The following is a 19,550-nucleotide window of genomic DNA, read 5'->3' on the forward strand; positions in this document are numbered from 1 at the left end:
GGTTCCTGGCTTATATACTTGAGGTAGAAAATGAACGTAATACAGAAGTTGAGTCGTAGCAGGAGACAAGCAGCACCCAGGAGAAGCTGGGCACCATCGCTCTCGGCTCGTATGTCAGCTGCTTCATGATGCCCACCCAGCTCACTCCAACACCCTGGGCCCAGCCCCAGCTCTGCTCTGGCCTATGCACTGCCACCCAAACTAGTTCAGTATTTGAAGGAAGAAAAAACACTTTTTTCCCTGTCCTCGCATTGCCAAAAAGTGTCATGTTAAAGCAAACCACCAAACAGTTCATCAAGGAAAGAACTAAGTTCATCAGAGTAGTGTCATATTCTTTTAGAACAATAATGACAGCATTAGAACCAATTAGACTTTGTGCAAGTTTTAAACTATTTGTTCCTACCTTGTAACGACAACTGATTTCCAGCTTTTGCTGTCAGCACCTTCAAGCTGTGGGCCTCTGCTCTCTGCCAACTGTAATCTCTTACCAGTCTCTTCTAGTTGCACTGTCATCTTCTCATTTAATATCTCTAAATTATTCTTGGCTATCCGCAATTTTTCTGCAGCTTCAGTCTCCTATCATTAAAGACTAATTAGTACAGGATGACAAAACAATACTGTTCTCACAGATGCAATATATTCAAAATTACCACTACAAATTAGAAAACAAAAGTAACCTGGCAGTCTAAATGCTGATTAAAATTCCAATAAAAATCCAATGTTTTCTTTATAACAGCAATATGATCGTAATAATTAGAACAGATCATGTAAACGAGGTTAGAAAAATACATTGCAAGTGTTTTACTCTAGTGCTTACATTTGTCATCTTTGTAGTATTCATGGATAATGGGATCGTTTATGTCTTAATACACTTAGAAGATGTTTTGCTTTGACCAATACTTGAGAGACCTAGCTATGAGCATCAACTATGTGTAAGTACCATAAATTATTTCCACTGTTGAACATCCATTCAAAGCACACTGCACTCTGGTCTCACAGTATATTCCGATACTATTGTAACTAGTTTAAAAACCTCAATTTCAGTTTATTCACTGGATCATCCATATAAGTAACAACACCTATTTGTGGGGCAAGGAATATATTTTGCAACTTAAACAGAAAGGAATCTTATTGTTTAACAAAACAATTTCATATATTCCTTACTTTATATCAAACATTGTTCTGAGCCATGTGCACAAATATTAACTCATTTAAATCCTGCAGCAGCTCTGTGAAACAGATATATTTATTATGCCCAATATTATAGATGAGGAAATTGAGGGATAGAGAAGGGTCAGTAGTTTGCCCTTGTTTCCACAGCCAGTAAGTAATAGAGCTAGGACTTGAATCCCAGATGTGTAGCTTCTACATTATACTGCCTCTTAATTTTTTATTTTCAATGTGCCTCATGGTGAATGGATGGCAGCCATAAAAATACAATCCCTACATCTCTTAACATCTACTCTGAAGAGACACTCTCATCAGCTTTTCCATTCAGTTTTTCAGATGTATTAGTTAATTAACATAAAAAGTAATTATTAATCAGTAATGAAAGTCATACTTTTTTAAGTTCTTTACGAAGCCTTTCATTTTCAGCAACAATCTTCTCTGTGCCTTTGGACTTGGACTCATAGTGCATGCTCAACTGATGTCCAAGATGAACTTTAAGTTTTTCTAATTCAGCCTAGTAAAAAAAAAAAAACCCCTATACATTATCAAAACCAGGAAATAAAATCCTATAAACTCATAAAACTTAATTCAAAGCAGTTTTAGAGCCCATTTTTGATAGAATGAACCTTCCCTTTCGTATTTGTCATCTAGAGCAGAGGTTCCCAACCTTGGCTACACAGTAGAATGAGCTGATGACTTAAAATCACAGTATCTATTGTAGGATCCACCCCAAAAGATCAATGTCAGGACTGGGGGCTTATGCATCTGTATATCTGAACACAGACACAGGTAAGTATTTATGCTGCTGAGTGAGAACCAGTGGTCTTGAAATAATAAAACGACCAGTGGAGCTACTCTAATTATTCTTAGCCTTGTCTCCAATAAGTTTTTCCATATGTGTAAAACAGTCACTGCATCCATTAAAGCCGTTTTATATAGTAGGAGTATACTTAAAATCGTCCTTAAAAAATAAAAATTATAATAGTAAAAACATCCCATGCAAATGATCACATTAAAAAAATTACCTTCAACTTTTCATTTTCCAGCTCAATATTAGCCATTTTTTCACTGGTCAGTATTCCTGATGCTTTTTTCAACTGTTCATTTTCCTTTTGGACTTTTTCAACTACTTTTTTCATTAAACCAATGGTTTTTTCTAGTTCTGGGATTGTCTTTCCACTTCTACCAGACTACAAAAGAATATATTAACTTTTTATCTAATCAAGTATCTGAGAGAGTATAATATAAAACACCAACAACATAAAAGGCTCATTATTACACTCAGTGTTGATTCCTAACATTTGAAGCCAAAACCTGTATTCAGTTCATCACTACAATAACCCTTTGCAATAGGAATTATAATTCTTTTAAATACAAACAAATCAAGACTCAGAGAATTTGATATTCCTAGTCATGCAGCTAATAAGTAACAGCTCAAATACTCCAGCCTTGATGTCTGTTCCAAATGAATAAGCCTAAGAACCTAAATAGTCTATTTAGCTAAGGTTCTTTCCTATATACCAGAATTTTCTTTATATGAAAAAAAAATCCACAAAAGAAAAGTTGTGTCATTAAAGAGTTCATGAGTTACCAAATTTGAATTGAGCATAATAGAGGTGATTTTCTCTAATAATAGCCATTGATTAGAAATTCCGTTTCTGTCCAATATAAATATAAGAGATATCTGAAATGAAAAAACCTACTGTAGAGTTATCAATAGAGATGGGTCACCCATTAATAACTTTAACTGCCTATGCTTTATATTAAGGCTTTTAACAGTGGAGCAAAAGAATCTGCTTACTTTTTTTGCATTTTAGTTAGTATTGACACTATGCAATGAATAACCTTATAGTACATAAATTTAATATATTATTATTTTAATATATATTATTTTAATATATTATTAATATGACCTTTCACCATTAGAAAAGGTCAAATTAACATTTTTATTTAGGAAATTAATGTTGCTGTCAGTGAGATGTTTGTTCTGAATACTTTTCTAATAATAACTCAATATTTTCACCAAATCTGTGATATATTTAATATTATTATTTGAACAAGTTTTTATATTGATTGCTTCCATTGTGCCACTTGCTAACGAAATCATTACGGGCTTAAATCTTTGGCCAGGGCCTCATAAGCAGCATTTATTCAGTGTAAAAAGTGAATACAAAATAACATGGGAAGAAAAATACAAGAATAAAAAAATTGGGAAACATATTTACAGAGCATTATACTAAGAAGCTGCTGGAGAAATCATAAAAAATAGTTACAAATGTTAGAACTGGACTAAGAGCAGTTAGTAGTTACCTTCATGAACAGAAGGAGGATTCCTAGAAGTTAAGTGTTTTCAAGGTGTGAAGGGATACGCAATGAAGAAAGATGATGTGGTGTCTCAATTGAAATAAAATGTGTGTAAGGTGTGACAGATGATAAAATACATTGACTTGAAACACAAAGAAAAGCTTTATGATGTTTTACATTGTAGATACAGCAATATAAAAACCAAGACTACAGGCACTAGTAAAATCATATCACTACTGTTATGACATATCCAAACTTGTTTTTTCATTACCAACTTATCACTTCTAAAACCAAAACAAATACATGGAATGTTCTCACACACTCACCCCTCTAACACGACCAAGTTTCCGCTCAACTTCTGCTTTTTCTTTCTTAAGAAATTCACACATTTCTTTCAAATCTCTTACTTGACTCTGAAAAATTAAAGCAAACATATAACAGTTTAACACAGCTATCGCCGCTGAAAAGGAAAGGCAAATAATTCATGTGAACTATCAATTTCTTCAACTCTCTAGCCAAACTGAACAAGATGGTCTCCACAGCAATAAGGATTTTGAACTAAGACATATGTTGAATTAAAGTTCATTAATACAAGCATATTTTATATATGAATTTCAAGAAATATTTTCCACATTACTGCCTTAATAGAGAGTTTAGAACTCTGATTTTAACCGCCCCATAAATTACATATGCAGATCCTTATACAGATGGTAGAGAGGAACGGTACTGGTTCTAACAATGTAAAACTCAGAATGTTCTAGAACCCAGGGCATAATTATATCATTACCAGTGAAATTAACAGATTGCTAATATTCTAGGTTAGAGAACAGAACTGAAACAATTAGCCAGCCAGAAGAAAAGAAGATTCCCATAAAAAGATGAGATTTGGAAAACCAGAGATAAATGTATTATAAACATCAAAATAAAATTCCTAAAAGAGATAATTATCCTAATTTTTTAAAATGTAAACACTTAATTTAAAAAAACATCCTAATATTTTAAAGAGTGATGATTGTTAATGTGCTAAATACACCATCCATCCTCTTGCCTCAGGGCTTTGAACTTGCTATTTCTGTTGTTGGAACTCTTTTTCTGGTACCTGTATGACCCACTTCCTTACCTGTCCCCTAGCTCTCTGCTAAAATATCATTTTATTAAGACAGCCTTCCCCTATTACCCTAATTTAAATAGCAATTCCATACACTCCCAAACCACCAACACACATACACACACCTTTCACACCAACTGTGTTTTTTCTCCTTACCACTTAACATCAGCTGACACACTATATATTGACTTTTTACTTATTAATTATCAGTCTTCCCCACTAGAATGTAAGTTCTACGAGTGCAAGAAATTTTTTGATTGCTGTTTCCTAGGACCTAGAAAAGTGCCTGACAACAAACAGGCTTTCAACAAATAATTGTTACGTGAACAAATGTATAAAGTGTAACACTACCATAAAATTTTATGAATGTGAGTTTCTGACATCTTCATAAACTAATATGAAGAGGGACAAAAAGGCTTTCAGGCATTAGACTTCCTAACTAGAGTAAAGAACATTAAATTTACCTTTAATCTTGGCAAATCTTTATTTGCTTGTTCAAGCTGAAATTTTAGTTCAATATTTTCAGATGACAACTCCAAGTTTTCCCTCTGAAGCTGCTGTTCCCTTTGACAATGATCATCTGACTCTATCTCGGAAGTCTTCAGGAAAATAAAGTTAAAAATATTTTTAACTCTTAATAACAAAAGTGGCATAAGACATAATGGGATAAGAAAACACTAACAGGCAACATTTTTCCTCAAAAAAATATGGAAAACTGGAGAGCTCTAGAAAAAATTGCCTCAAATAAATAAATTAGAATATAAAAATTGCAGGAGAAAAGGTAATGCAGTTTAATTAATATAGAAAGCAAAGTCAAGGATGTCTTAATAATGTCCACACACATTAATGTCTCCATGTATACTCTCATAATGACTAAACTAATTTGTGCTAGTTTTTCCAGTCCGAAAGTATGGTTATTATTTGTTATGGATTATATTATGCCCTAAACCCTACCCCACCCTCAAATTCATGTTGAAGTCCTAATCCCAGTACCTCAGAATGTGACCTTATTTGGATATAGGACCTTTTCAGAGGTACTCAAGTTACAGTCATTAGGGTGGGCCCTGACCCAGTATGAGTGGTGTTCTTATGAAAAAGGGAAATCTGGATACAGAGATATGCATAGAAGGGAGATAATCTGAAGAGACAGGGAGAAAATGGCCATCTATAAGCCAAGGAGGAGGGCCTGGAAAAGACTCTTTCTTCACAGGTGAAAGAAGTCATCAACCCTGCCAATAACTTGTTTTTTGGACTTCTGGCTTCCAGAACTGTGAGAATAAATTTCTGTCAGGCCACCAAATCTGTGGTGCTTTGTTACAATAGCCCTAACACACTAATACACAAACCTATAAAAAGAAGTGCCTTAATTTCTTCCTCCTTCTTGGGAAAGCTCTTCTTCATCCCTTGAGCGAAAGCAATCACTCCCTCCTCTGAAATCCAGTTACACTATATTTGTATTTCTCTTGGCACAAATCCACCTTGGGTTATTATTTATGTTCATTTTTACTTCTCCTTCTAAGTGACAAGTCATTCAGAAGAGAAATATGTGCTTGATGACGTTTTTCTATACAGTGGATAGAATACCACCTACCTCGTATGGGTGTTATGGGCATCATATGAAATAATTTTGTTCAAGCACTCAGCATAGTTTTAGTTTGTCCTCCCCCATCCCTTTCTTTCTCTACTGGCTTGATGGACTATCAAGTCAATAACTCCACAGACATTAGAGTTTAAAAAATGTAGTATTATACAAATATATCCATTATACATGGCTCTATACCATCTTTTTAATTAGTAGTAGATTAAATACATCACATTCTGATACATTTACCCTTAAGTAATAAAAACAAAAGTAAAAGAAATTAAAGACATTAAAAAATAGGATAAGAAGAGTAAAGAAGTTCTAGGCTGTTGGATTCTGACGTGAGGGCCCAGAACACTGGCAGAAACAGCACGCGTCCCCCTGCGTCTATCTGTTCAAAGCAGTGTGTGGGTATATGTACGTATACAGTGGCACGAGAAAGAAGACAGACATGTTTGTTGAGGTCCGTACCGCAGGAGTATGTCTTTGCTTATTCTCTGTCAAATCACCCAAGTATACATGCCGATTCTGCTGCTATTAGGTTAACACTAGGCAAATCATGCCACATGCAAGGTCCTCGGTTTTTCCATCTTACAAATGAAGATACAAGACGGGGTAATTTTTAAGGCCTCTTCAGACACAGAAATCTGTAATGCCCTCTCCCAGAGCTCTTCTGTCACCCTCACTTCATCTCTTCTGTCTGCAGTAGCTATTTAACAAATGAAAAACACCTACGGCACCACTGATACATAGACATCAAATATATTAAGTATCACTCACAGAAGAGAGTACTTCTACCTTATTTCTACCTTATGATCTCACATCAGGTTTTTTTTGTTTTTGTTTCTGTTTTTAAACAGTTCTCTCCTCACTAAAACATGGAGGCAATTATGTAAGTACATATGGATCATTGCCCCCCCATTCTCAAAAAACAAAATTAAAAGTATTAGTTGAAATTGTCCAAATTTCTGGAAAATAAATTCTAATGAAACTCTGTTCTGTAAAAATAATATAAATAAAATTCTTACATAATGAATTTTATGAGATTTCCAATTCTTGTGTAGAAGAGGAATCCTGCTAAAAGGGATACACTGCTAGGGGCGCCTGGGGGGCATAGTCGGCCGAGTATCAGACTCTTGGTTTCAGCTCAGGTCATGGTGTCAGGGTCGTGAGACTGAGCCCCACATTGCTCTGTGGTCAGCACGGAGTCTGCTTAAGATTCGCTGTCCCTCTCTGCCCCTCCCCACTGTGTGCTCTCTCTCTAAAATAAATAAATCTTAAAAACAAAACAAAACAAAACACGGAGGAGGGGATACACTGCTAGAAACCAAATTCTTAGTGGATAGGAGTTAAAGAAACACACATTGGAAGCCTCAAATTTTTAATTACTTATTATCAAGCAAAAAAAAAAAAACATTATAAACCTGGATAAAGAAATGAAGTAAGAATTAAGTCACTTTCATCCATTTTCCCTTCACATTTAAATGTTTGCTTTTAGTGATGTTTTTAGGACTTGGGTGACTGGAATATCTAGGTGGAAAGGATAAAGAAAAAAAAAGATAAATGCTATTTGATTTCAACCGGGGGCAAACTTGTCTAGGCTGTACTGCACTGTAAATGGACCAAAAGTAGTGTGTCACAAGAGAGATGATAGAGTTAGACCTGCGTTTAGATCCTGGTTCTGCATCACTAGAGATGTTACTCATGCTCCAAGCTTCCCGTGTAAAACAGAAACAACAGTCTGCAAAGTGCTATGAAAATTATACCTAGACACAACAGAGACAACAACACAGGCAAACTTCCTTTCTTCACTATAAAAAAGTATTTGTCATATACCATGTGGCAAAAAGATGACCAAAGAATGTCACACAGTATCATAACACATTTTTACTGATAGTAGTCACTATAGTAAAAGTTTGTGATGAGACTCCAGAGCATCCTGATTTAGAAATTTCTAAGGCAAAATGAATACCTCTAAAGAGCCTGATTTTTGTCACCCTGTTATCTAAGCTAATTCTTTTTAAGTGAGTACCAGTGGTAAAACAGTGAGTACTAAAATGAATTAGGAAATGCATAACCATTAATTTTTGAAGGAACTAGTCAAATATGAGAGCTTAAGACACATTTCATGAATAGTTAATATTTTTTACAAATCCTATACAGTGCATTTCCATTTGCACCACATATGTATACCACTTGCTAGAGGAGAATTCAGCTAACACACACACACAGGACTGCCATCGACTCAGACCTGGGACACTTCATCTCTTGGCTGGACGGGTACGTCGGCGTCGGAATCTGCCTGTGCGTCCTCCTCAGCACACTGACTCAGGGCGGCAGCAACTGCAGCATAATCAGGGTCCTCTCTGGCAGATTCTTCTGGATCCAAGTGGTTGTTGTGACTCACATCTTCAGCTATGTGTCCCTTTCCTTCATCATTCTTACCTAGCTCATTCTCTTCCTTGTTCTTATGTTCCTGTCTATTATTTTCACAACAGTCTTGATTAATTTTCTTAATTTCAGGATCCGGTGCATTTTCAAAATTGGACTTAACATCTGCCAAGATACCATTAATTGACCTAAATGGACTTGACTTATTTTTTGGTCTTGTCTCAGATGTACTTAACTCCGTAGGATCTACAGTATCTTCTGCTGTGTGGTTTTCTTCATTACTGTAATACTGTAGAATATTTTTAGGTACCTGATGATATACGTTGTCACTAGTATCTAATCCCTTCCCATTTTTAATTCTGAAAACTGTTATGGGTTTTTTTTTGTTCCGGTGTAAAGTGTTCTTTTTGTGAAAAGTATTTTGCCTGTATTTATTAACACTGGTAGCAAGGGTAGAAAGCGTAGTTTTGTCACATAACAGATTCTGCTTGAAGCAGAAGAAAGAGAAGAAACATGAAAAGAAGAAAAAGAAAAAAATAACAAAAATATACACACTATTTGTTTTAAAGTAAGATACAACAAACAATATTAATATCTTTTTATAAAGGAAAACTAGAAATATATAACACATTTGAATGGAAACGATGCTATGACATACTTTTCTAATTCACCCAATTGTATGTTCTTGCCACAGCAAAACTCAAAATGATAATTTCATTTAAAATCTCATTTGTAATAAAGTTTTACGCAATGCATAAGAATCTTAAGTTTACTTATGTAAGAGGATTAAAGAAGTTCATATATGCCACACCTGGTAAAAATAAAAGTTGGATTTATTGCATTAATATTATAAGAAGAATCTAAGGCTCTGGGTCAGATAAAGGTAGAAGTTGGTATCACTTTTAAACTTTTAAAACAGAAAAACAAAAACGTGTGCACTTACTGAAGTTCTAGAATATGCCTCCTTTGAAAACTGTTTTTCTAAAACATGAAGTTTTTCTTGGAGGTATCTATTTTGTAAACGTAAATCTTCTATGACAGAATCTCGAGGGAGAGCTTGGCGGGTCCTATGAGAAACAACAACAGACTCTTTACTATTCAAACTTCAACTCTCCACAGCTTTACTATGTCAAAATACAGAAAAGAAAGAAAATATATATTTATTAACACTGTATTTATTTGAAATTCCACAAACTTGTAAACTTTACAAAAATCAGGACACGACTATTTATAGTATAAAGTGATCCTCTACAGAGGATTTGCTGCAGGGCTCTTTTGAATGATGAGTTAACAAGTGTATTTTGATGTACAGAAATCATCTTTAAAGAATATGCATCTATTTATATGGAATTGTATAAGACAAATCAAAATAGCCACTATTTTTAAAACACTATATAATAACTTCATAACATCTGTGTGCTTCTCAAGAAGCTCAAGGATTCAAAAAAGGCTCTTGGTGATGCCACGGAACAATCTGTTACTCCGAGTCTTATGTGCATGGCCTACCCTAACTGTCCAGGAGTCTACCTTTACTAAGGCAAAAAAGTCTACTCTTACCCACACATGAAAGCTTCACCCCTGCCACTATGTCTCTGCTAGGGTTCTGCTCTCTTGGAATGTCCCTCCTCCCTTTAATATCTAGATCTGATTCATTAAATTTAGAAATTCAAGTTGAACTGAGAAGATAAGTTCCATCTTTTCTATCAAATCTTCTCCAATTACTTCAGCCCACACAGATTCACATTATTAGAAAAACAAAAACAAAAAACAAAATACTCTAAAAGTATTAGGTTTCAAAACTAAAATATTTTGCTCCTTGTGAAAACTGCAAAGGAGAAAAAAGGGTTTGATGTTGTTCTGAACATATGTTTAGATCAAGACAACCAAGGAAGGGAAGGAGCCACTGATGGGATCAGACAGTAACTATATAAGAGGTGTCAAAAGAAAGAATTCTTCAATTACTTTTTTCTTCTTCATCATGGAAAATTCTGAGGGATTTAAGAAACAATGATTTAGGAAAAAAGGAAAGGAATGTAGGCACTCAGGAGTGTTCCTTTAAAGGAGTTCACATTACATTAACACGCAATCACAGGCATTGATAAAGAAGCAATAATGGTATTTTTTGAAGATCAATAGAAAGGGGGAAAAAAGTATGATAAATTTAAGAACAGCAAGTATCCTCATATCCAAATATGACAGCTAGGTACCAGACTTTAAAAATGATCATTAAGATGATTTTAGATAGCTTGTCAAGTACTTAGTAGGGGAAGTGACAGATTATGTAAAACTAATTGAAGTTCATCTAAGAAGAAATGAATGAAACAAATTATTACAGTTTCAGTTGTTGTTAGGACATGATTTTATTTTGCTTTGCATGACATTATATCAGAAGACACAGCTTGGAAAGAGGGGACGAAACAAAAAAATTTCAAAGGCTCTGCTAAAGAAATGGTACAGCACAAGGGGGTGAGGGTGGGGGTGCAGAGGGGGGATCTGGTTCTAGGTACAGTGGAGTAAACATATCCAATCTTGTCTCTCCCAAATGCATGGAACAACTATCTGAGAACTTTGAAAAGTAAGTATTTTACAGATTGGGACAGCATACCGGAATTACCTATCAGCAAATGGGCAGTGATTTACCTTTCCTTTTCCTCTGGTGTTTCTTGGCCTGAATACAACACTGATTGAAACCTGAAGGTGAGTGTGAGTACTGAGGGAGAAAGCCCCAGATTTCGTTCGAAGTACCAAAAGGGGGAGCCCTAGGAAAACGGAAAGTATCAGGGAGATCACAGAAAGGGAGGAACTCAAGAAAGGGATCTTGTAAAGTCGTTTATGAACTTCTGGGCTCAATGCTGAGCTGTGTGTGCATGGATCTGATCTTAGAGTAGCAAAGACTCAACTGAACTAACAAACCAAAGACAGCCCATGTACCAGACTTCCAAACTGGGAGGGGCACAGGCAGGACAGATCCAAAGAGACTGGAAAGGCTTTGAAAACAAAACTGATATTAGAACCACAGCCCACAGAAAGCAGGTTGGAACTTGAGGCCTGAACCTATCCAGACTGACTGCCTGCTAAAACAAAATTATCCACATTTTCCATAGAATTTAACCAAGATCCAAAGTTTCACCACATAATATTCAGAAGTTCAAGAATACAGTCCAAAATCAGGTGGCATACAAAGAACCAAGAATATCTTAACTCACATGGGAAAAGACAACAGAACCCAAGCCTAAAGTAATACACATTCCCATCAGTTACTATGGGTCAGTCAGTTTTCTTCATTATAATGGGTACCACATTTTCATGAAACAGCCTACCTCATATATGAAATGTCATTTTCTAAGTCAAGATTTCTCTTTTTCAATTCTTCCAACTCTTTTTCTGACTCCAAAGCTCGCACTCCCATAACTTGATCAACAGTAATGCCAGTTGTTTTTAGTTTCCTCTGCAAAGTAAGTTTCTCTTTGTCAGCTCTGTGGGATTTAATATAGCATCATGAAAATATATAATTCAGTGTTTTGCATTCAATTTATTAAACCACAGCTTACTCAATTACAGGACCAACATAAAAAAATTAGACCTTTCTGTATTTGCTATAAGCTCACTTATTTCAAAATTATAGGAACTCCATTTATAAATTGTTAAAATACTTTTTTTTTTTTTTAAGATTTTATTTACTTGGGAGAGAGAGAGCATGTACACAAGCATGGGGGAGGGACAGAGGGAAAGGGAGAAGCAGACACCCTGCCAAGCAGGGAGCCAGATGCGGAACTCGATCTCAGGACCCTGGGATCATGACCTAAGCCGAAGGCAGATGCTTAATCGACTGAGCCAGCCAGGTGCCCAAATTGTTAAAATACTTTTAAACACATTTTAAAGTAAATAAAAAGTGAACCATAGATAATAAATGATAATTAAAACTAGGAAATTTCTCAAGTATGATATCAAATATGTACTATCAAATACTAAAAAATGACTTAACTTCCAAATCAATTAAAGACTTTACACATAATTAATTAGGCTTAAATTTAAACTCACTTGGCAAAAAGATCCTTCAAAGTATTCAACTGCTTTGTTAGAATATAGACTTCCCCCTCTTTTTCTTTCAACTTGTTTCTAATTCCCTCTATTTTGGTTTGCCATTTTTTACCTTCTTCCCACCTAATTAATTCTTCTTTAGCACTCTGTAAACAATAACGAAGGAGAAAATTACCAATGTTGTTTTTAATTTCAAGATTTATCAAATACAATTTACTAGAGCAATGGTAAATCAATACTTCTTAGAGAATATGTAAATACATTCATTTTGCTGTGTAACTTCTAGAATCTTTAGACATGCTAAGCTATTAGCAAAAATGCCGTTCAGCTTAAGCGTTCTGTATTCTATTACTTGACAGATGATATTCTAGGGAACAGTCTGGACTAATGCCAACAGACTTAGGAATCTTTAAGATTCTAATAAAGATGATCATGACCAAAGTAAGCTTCTAAAAAAGAATGTATACGTACAAAGGACCAACTCAATTTTAACCAAAATAGCTATCTTCTAGCATCATAGCCCCTTCAAATCTTCAATGCACATGATTTCTCTTACTCAGTAGATGTTTATATAGTGCTAATCATCTGCCAAATCTACTCTAGGCACTAGAAGTAGAAGCAATGAATAAACCAGAGAAAAAGCATTACAGTCTAATTTATGTTGGTTGGGTGGATTAGGGAAAGGGAGCAAAATACAGACAAAAAGAAAGAAAAAAATATTTTGTAGTAAGTTAGCTGGTGATAAGTGCTAAAAAGAAAAAAAGAGCAGTGAAGAGAATTAGCTAATGGCATTAGCAATGCCACTGGGTCATATAAACTGCCAATAGAATACATTTGTATCAGTCTGCATTTGTAGCTCTGAATTCCTTTTAACGCTACAAGACTACTTCATTATGTTTTCTAGTGTAGTATGTCAGAGCATTTTCATATTGAAATATGAGAAATATCTATTGTTTTTATAAGTTATTTTTTGTTTCTCCTTTATATTTCATTTATAATGATTTTTTTGAAATTACACATGTAGGTAGTTTCCAGTAACCATAAATTTCATATGGAATAGTACAGAGGATGTTATGAAACACTGTATTTATTACAAAAGGCAATGTTGGGGCTGAAATAGTTAAAAGCCATAGTATAAAGTCAAATGCCCAACTAAGATAAGTTGCCCTATCAAAACTGTCTTCTTTGACACTGGCCAATTTTTTGCCTTATTTATTTAGGTAACAAGTATTCTTTTAAAAAATGTAAAAACTTCAGTGTTTGATCATTATTAATTTCTTTTTTTTCTGAATTTTGTGACTTCCAGAAATGTAAGTATTAGTTTGGGCATAATGGTATATAAGTAAATAATTCTGCAACATCGGAGTGCTTTGTAGGGATTGAGCAATTCTAACCATTATTCTTATAGTCCAAAAGATGAACACATAGATAAGTAGATCTCTAGTATGTCAGATAATAATAAATGCTATGGAGAAAAGTACAGCAGCATAAGAAACAGGAATGCAAGGCATGGGGGTGGGTTTTGGTATCTCATATAGATAGGCTATAAAGAGTTGACAGAGAAAAGGGTGTAGAAATTTCAATACAAAAGCATTTTTTGAATATAAAAACATTCATAAATTAGAAGTGCCCCATACTGTGGAATTTGAAATAATCCTCTCGCTAGATTCCTGGATACAAATTTGAATATTAGGGTTGCTCTTTGTGTTCTCTTTTCCTAATTAGTAATAATATCATACAGTGGTATGGACTGGATTGCTTACAGAAGAGCTGCACATATTGTTTCATTCGATTGTCAAAATAATCCTGGGAAACCGGCAATGCAAGTTGTATCATTTCTATTTTCAGGAGAAATAAACTGAAACACAGGTTAGGAGTCCAGGCAAAGCCACAAGGCTACTGAAGTATTCTGCTAGGAATCAGGTTAGGAACATTAAAGGCAGGGAGGCAGCAAAGAAAGCAATCTGGAAGAGTAAGGACATTTTTATCTTAGGATTTTACCAGCAAAGCTTCTGACAGCAAGTATGTTGTGGTTCAATGTATACAAATGCAAACATTTTAATAAAAATTATACGAACATTGGTGAATTTTCATAGGTAAAATGAATTTTGGAATATACTCTATTAAGATATTTTAATTCCATTACTAATTTCTATTCAGTGGCATTAAAGATACTTTCCTTTTATGTTCATGTTATTGAAATTATTTTAGAGATACTGAATTTTTTCTGGGTAAATTTTACAAAAAAATTTTTCCTAATCTTAGCTCCTTTGTTGTGATTTTCTACAGGGGCAAACATTACTAGTAACACCTATTTCCCAGGTCTCGATATTTCCAATGTTACCGATACAAATCTTCAGTTTATTATTTGTAATAAATTATATGCATTTTAGCAAGTTTTAGGGGATTTGATGGGATTGATAATTTCTGTTAGTAATTTTTATTACAAAATAGTTTATTAGTTAACCTGTTAGAAAATTTTAAGCAACTTTTCTCACATTTCAGAATCAATTTATGAGTAGTTTGGTTACTGATTACTACAAATATTGATTTTATTCCAAATCACTTTGTTTACCCTGAACAAACAGTCCAGTCTATGGAAGGATAAAAAGGACACATTTGGGTCAAGGTAGCAGACTAAAAATGCCCAACTTTCGTTCCCAAAATCAAAAGCACCAATTTATGTAAAAAATTAGGTTGGGGAGAAGTTGGATAGGTAAAGTGTGAGGGGATTTTAGAGGTACTCTAATGTCAGGAAGAGGACATGGAGACATTCTAGTAACTTCTGCGTAAGAGTTACATTATAGGAGTCTCCTGTAAATTCTTAAAGGACAGAAAGTTGTCTTAGACTTCTCTACATTATTCGATACATTTATAGAATGTATTAGGTCCTCAAATTAATACAGTTGATCTTCTGTTCATCAGTTATAAAATTTAACTTAGTCTATCATTACCTTTTTTTTTTAAAGATTTTATTTATTTGAGAGAGAGAATGAGATAGAGAGAGCATGAGAGGGGGGAGGGTCAGAGGGAGAAGCAGACTCCCTGCTGAGCAGGGAGCCCGACGTGGGACTCGATCCTGGGACTCCAGGATCATGACCTGAGCTGAAGGCAGTCGTTTAACCAACTGAGCCACCCAGGTGCCCAAGTCTATCATTACCTTAAACATATTAATCAATATGTTTCTTCACATACCTTTTCTTTCACAGGCTTTATTTCTGCCTCATCCACCTTTCTTTCCACTTGGCTTTCTAGCTTTTTAATTTTCTTTTGGAGTTCTTCAATTAAACTTTGTTTATTATCTATTAGAGGTTTCCCCTGAAATATAAGATGTATTTTTACATTTTACAAGTAAAAAACTATCAAACAAAATACACAATATTCCAATTACAGAAACTTTCTGAGGCTATTGCCATCTTTTCTAAATGCACTATTGATATAGAACATAGTAGCTACTTCTGCATTTTAAAAATAGGCTACTCTAAAACGACAAATACAACAGAGGTCACTGAAGGAATTAGCTACATTAATCAAAGTGATCTGAAAGCTAGTTTTAGCAAGTAATATAGATGAAATTAAAAAGTGGGAATAAACCACTACCTATATATTTTAAATCAAATACATTATCCCAATTAAATATAAAATCACCTGTAATCCACTGGTTAGTCTTTTAATTTGCCTTTTCAGTTCATCATTCTCTTGATCAATTCCATCTTTCTCTCTAAGCATTTTATTATAGGCTTTTTGTTTTTTTTGCAGTTCATTGGTTAAATCATTCAAATTATCAGTTAGTGAGTTTTCTCTGTTTTTACTTGTTTTAAGAGCTTCTTTCAATTTTAAAAGATTTTCACTTAAATCGTCAATTTGTGACTGCAAGTAAAGAAAGGTTTAGTTCGTAAATCTTCATCAAATATCAACAATAAAACAGAATACATCTATTACTTAATAAAAAGGAAGTTTCGATCTAAATTTTTATTAAATTATTCTTAATAATACTTATTAAAAAGGTTTAGTTAATGATTATTAAATTAAAACTTATTAAAAATAAAGTTTCAATCTAAATTTTTAAGTTCATGGGGGAAAAAACCCACTAACAACCTGAATTAATGCTGGCAATTTTGGAAACAAAAATTCTAAGTAAAATGTTTCTTAATTCTGTTAGGAAGAAGTAGTTAGTAAAGGCATATCCTTTGCTAATCTCTAAGATGATAACATGAGTACAATCAAGACATTTATATTACAAAAACCGCATGTTTTGTTTCAATATCCAAGTTTAGATATTTATTTGAATTACTCACTTAGTACATACTTCTGTACTTGAGAGTTTGAGCCCCACAGTGGGTGTAGAGATTACTAACAAAAAAATAAATGAAAAAACAAACAAACAAACAAACAAGCCTAAGTATAATCCAGTCCCTACATAGTTTAATGGTGGTGAAGAGGACATACAAATAAATTGAGTAAATCAAAATTACAAACATATAAAAAGTGGATTTTTCATTTTATGCAGAATGTACTACATGAAACTTTGTGTGAAGAAATTTAAAACTCATTATGAAACCTATATGTTTTGTAAAAAAATTTTAAATCACCACATCTAATGACTGATGAGTAATGAAAACAATAAAGTACACAGCCAAAAAATAAATAAATAACTTCAAAAAAGGCTTCCGAGTCAGGCAGCTCTATGGATTAAATGTCAGGAACTATATAATCCCCCTAAATTATTTCAGGAAGAAAAAAAGGAAAGCTAATTAACTCATATTATGAACTAGCAAAAATTAGAAAATTCTGATAAAAGAAACAAAACAATGAAATCTACACACCTTTCTCACTTATCAACATAGAAAAAAAATTCTAAGTAAAATGTTTCTTAATTCTATTAGGAAGAAGTAGCTAATAATGGCATATCCTTTCCTAATCTCTAAGATGATAATCAGAGTGAGTACAATAAAGATTCTTATTGTTCAAAAATGAGGGACGCCTGGGTGGCTCAGTCGGTTAAGCGGCTGCCTTCGGCCCGGGTCATGATCCCAGGGTCCTGGGATCAAGTTCCACATCAGGCTCCTTGCTCAGCAGGGAGCCTGCTTCTCCCTCTCTGTCCCTCTGCTTGTGATCTCTCTGTCAAATAAATGAAATCTTTAAAAAAAAAAAAAAAAAAAAAAAAACCCAGAAAAAAACAAAACAAAAAAAAACCCAAAATGAATATATATATATATCCACCAATAATTCATTAGAATAAATTCCCTATTCATTATCAAAATTACTATATGTCAAAGTGGCTCCTCTCCCAATAGCAATTATAAGGTATTTTGTTATAATGATGCATGTGTTAGGTTCACCTTTAGTTCTTTAGTATGTCGATCAACAATTTGTTGAACATTGAGATTTGCCTCTTTCTGAGAAGTTGCAGAAATAATACGTTCTTCTGCTGCTGCTGTCATTTCTGCCCGGAGTTCTAAAAGTGCTCGACTAAGCGCCTAAAAATTATAACATATGTACTTTTTAAAAAAAATTAGTATTTTATACGAACAACATGTAATACAAAAAATTAATATGCTTTATTACTTTTAACTATTTTCCTAAAATATCATGTGTTTATGCAAACATAATTCACAACCTAACAGTCCAAATTTTTCAAATGAATTTCCTTTAGTAATTGCACTCAGTTCTTTCCAAATTGAGTGTGAGAGACTTCAAAATCTTGACAATAGTAATTTTGAGAACCCAGCATTAAATCAAGACATTTATATTACAAAAACCACATGTTTTGTTTCAATATCCAAGTTTAGATATTTAGTTGAATTACTCAGTACATACTTCTGTGTGAAATTAATTGAATTTATACAAACAAGGAAAATCATAGGATTAGAAAAAAGGCTTGAAATTTGCCAATAAATTTCCTAAGCTAGCACAGAAAAACAGCAGCACCCTCTAAATCAATTGAGTATATCAAATCTGAGATAAAATTAAAAAACTAATATATTAGATAATCCACTGACCAACTGCTTCTCAAAAAACTCTCTCTGACCTCCTTCTTTAAACTTTCCTCCTCACTGTCGTATCTCCCTCCTGCTCCCCAAAATTGTTCAATTATTCAAATTGTTCAAAATAGCCTTAGTAGCATTAAAATCCCAGTTAGAAAAGGAGAGAAAATAATAGGATTAAGATATCCCCTTATTTCCTATTGATAACTCACAAATCAAACTGATGACAACATAAAAAAAAATTGGACTATATCTGTACTTAAAAACACCAACAAATGGCTATTAAAATGAATTATCTTGAAAAATTCTGCTTAACAGCATAAGACAAAGCTCATACTTTCATTACAACAGAGAGACATACGCTATCATCTTTTACAAGTCTTCTCTAAAAGCAATCTATTACCACATATATTTCCTAAATATTGGTAATACTCTGTTGTTACCTACTTTTTGTTGTTTCTCTTTCAAGGCTAACTGGCCCTTTAGCCGTTCTACTAGATTTCTCATTGTAGTTGTTGGAGCTCTTGAATTTGCTTCTTTTTGAGCCTGAAGTTCAGATTTTAAACTCTGTGACTCCTTTTGTGAGTGGGCCAGAAGACACCTTAAATCCTCGACTTCTGCTTTCACTTTTTTCACTTCATCTGCATGGTTTTCTTGGAGCCTAATGTAAGCAAACATATATATTTAACGGAGTGGTTGCTGCAATTAATACTTCGATGCAAATTTTATAAAGAGCAAATGTTTGGCCCTAAGTATCCTTACAACCTAAGTCTTAAGTCAAATCAAAACAAGAACAATTATTTGTTCACATCATTTAACTCTTAAACTTGACATAAAATAGACTTTTCCTTTTAGTTTGTCTACTACTGTTGGCAACGACTGCATGAAGTAATTTTTGGCTCTAGACAATATAATGAACAAAATCGCACTTTAAATACTATGTCTCCTGCAAGCTGTACCAAAAACT

The 19,550-nt window shown here is 33.9% G+C and overlaps 1 protein-coding gene across 1 annotated transcript in view; it reads right to left on the reverse strand.

The window, feature by feature from the left end:
• Positions 1–19,550, reverse strand: part of CEP290 (centrosomal protein 290) — an 84,851-nt gene that overhangs the window by 8,610 nt on the left and 56,691 nt on the right. The window contains exons 37-48 of the mRNA XM_032416189.1: positions 19,031–19,244; positions 17,939–18,076; positions 16,245–16,466; positions 15,792–15,914; positions 12,597–12,742; positions 11,876–12,031; positions 9,499–9,622; positions 5,047–5,181; positions 3,801–3,887; positions 2,196–2,360; positions 1,562–1,684; positions 404–576 (exon numbers count right to left, since the gene is read on the reverse strand). Of these exons, the coding sequence (XP_032272080.1) occupies positions 404–576; positions 1,562–1,684; positions 2,196–2,360; positions 3,801–3,887; positions 5,047–5,181; positions 9,499–9,622; positions 11,876–12,031; positions 12,597–12,742; positions 15,792–15,914; positions 16,245–16,466; positions 17,939–18,076; positions 19,031–19,244 (1,806 nt within the window). The remainder of the gene's footprint in view (positions 1–403; positions 577–1,561; positions 1,685–2,195; positions 2,361–3,800; positions 3,888–5,046; positions 5,182–9,498; positions 9,623–11,875; positions 12,032–12,596; positions 12,743–15,791; positions 15,915–16,244; positions 16,467–17,938; positions 18,077–19,030; positions 19,245–19,550) is intronic.

The sequence above is a fragment of the Phoca vitulina genome, unplaced genomic scaffold, assembly GCF_004348235.1.
Source record: "Phoca vitulina isolate PV1807 unplaced genomic scaffold, GSC_HSeal_1.0 scaffold19, whole genome shotgun sequence".
Classification (NCBI taxonomy): Eukaryota; Metazoa; Chordata; class Mammalia; order Carnivora; family Phocidae; genus Phoca; species Phoca vitulina.